We start from the raw sequence: 1,537 nt of genomic DNA, 5'->3' as shown, positions 1-1,537 counted from the left end.
AAGTGGACGTAAAAGGTGTTGAGTCAAAAAATTAAAATTCGACACAAATTGCCAAATGGGATGCACAAAAATGCCGTTTCTTTGATTTCATTATTTTGACTAGCGCCGAATTTCACCACGCCGCCTCACCTAAGAAAAAATTCAAAACATAATTTCTTGACTAAATCATTGATTTTTTAAAAAATTTCTATTTTCCTTCGAGGATTACCCGCCAAAGCCATCTAGATATCTAGACATCTTCTGTAACCAGTGCAACCCTCTGAGTTGTCGTGGCCATGGGTCTCGGCATGACGTCAGTGTACCTGCTGCTGGCCGCGGCCGGGCTTATGTCTTCCCGCGCCGTGCTGCTCAACGTCACCACGGACGAGGTGGTGGTCGGGAAGACGACAAACGTGAGCCTGGAGTGCACCGACAACTACCACCAACACGACGTCGTGGAAGTCGTCATGATCAGAATGCTGAAGAAAAGCGTCACAGGCTGGACCAGCGTCGCGGAACTTCGTGATGACGACACGGAAGTCACGCAGACACTCCAGGGTGTGAAGGCAGAAGCCAACAAGTCCTCTCTCTACAACAGCTTTCTGCGACTCACCTGGCCCGTGGCGACAAAGGACACGATCGGCGAATACCGCTGTGACGTCATCAGCCTGACGTCACAGGAGAGTTTCAACTGGCAGAAGAGCCTGCCGGCGACCATCTACAAGAAGAATGACGTCACGCTGAACACGCTGAGTGAGATCGTGGAGGGGAACAGGATGGAGAGCATTCGGAGACTGCGCGCGCAGAGACAGAGCATTATGGAGGACGTGGCGAGGGCGGTGGAGGGACAGAGAGAGGGCATTCTCAGCAACCTGTCCGCCGCTCTGGAGGACATGGGGGACAGTTTTGAGAGCCAGCTACAGGTGAGAATGTCATAGGATGTTGTGTCCAGAGAGAGAGTTACAGGTGAGAATGTCATAGAGTCTTGTGTCCAGAGAGCCAGCTACAGGTGAGAATATTAGAGAGTCTTGTGTCCACTATTTAGAGCCAGTTACAGGTGAGAATGTCATAGGGTCTTGTGATCAGAGAGCCAGCTACAGGTGACAATGTCATAGGGTGTTGTGTCCAGAGAGCCAGCTACAGGTGAGAATTTCATAGGGTCTTCTGGCCAGTATTTAAAGCCAGCCCCAGATGGGAATATTGTAGGGTCTTGCGGCCAGAGAGCCAGTTACAGGTGAGAATGCCATAGGGTCTTGTGTCCAGTATTTAGAGTCACTTACAGGTGAGAATATAGGGTTTTGTGGCCAGAGAGCCAGTTACAGGTGAGAATTCAGGGTCTCGGGGAACCTTTTTAGAGCCAGTCTGGAGTTCTATTTTGAAAAGAAAGTACATGTATATCCACTTTTTGACGAAACTGATTTATTGATTCCACCTGAAAGCTTAAAACATTTTTTAAATAAAATTATTATTATTAAGAGGTGCGGTGGCAGAGCGGTTAGTGCGTTAGTCTCCGAAGTAATGGGTACCTGTTTCGAGTTGGGGAAGTAAAGGCGGCGTG

General features: G+C 48.9%; 1 protein-coding gene across 1 annotated transcript in view; it reads left to right on the top strand.

Moving 5' to 3' along the window:
- Window positions 1–202: 202 nt before the first annotated feature.
- LOC101859500 (angiopoietin-related protein 7) overlaps window positions 203–1,537 on the top strand; it is a gene marked incomplete at its 5' end in the record, with an annotated part of 7,367 nt that continues 6,032 nt past the window's right edge. Inside the window, 1 exon segment of the mRNA XM_005104413.3 lies at window positions 203–902. Within this exon segment, the coding sequence (XP_005104470.1) occupies window positions 276–902 (627 nt within the window).

Source organism: Aplysia californica, unplaced genomic scaffold, assembly GCF_000002075.1.
Source record: "Aplysia californica isolate F4 #8 unplaced genomic scaffold, AplCal3.0 scaffold00419, whole genome shotgun sequence".
Lineage (NCBI taxonomy): Eukaryota > Metazoa > Mollusca > Gastropoda > Aplysiida > Aplysiidae > Aplysia > Aplysia californica.
This window is presented reverse-complemented; position numbering and strand designations above follow the sequence as displayed.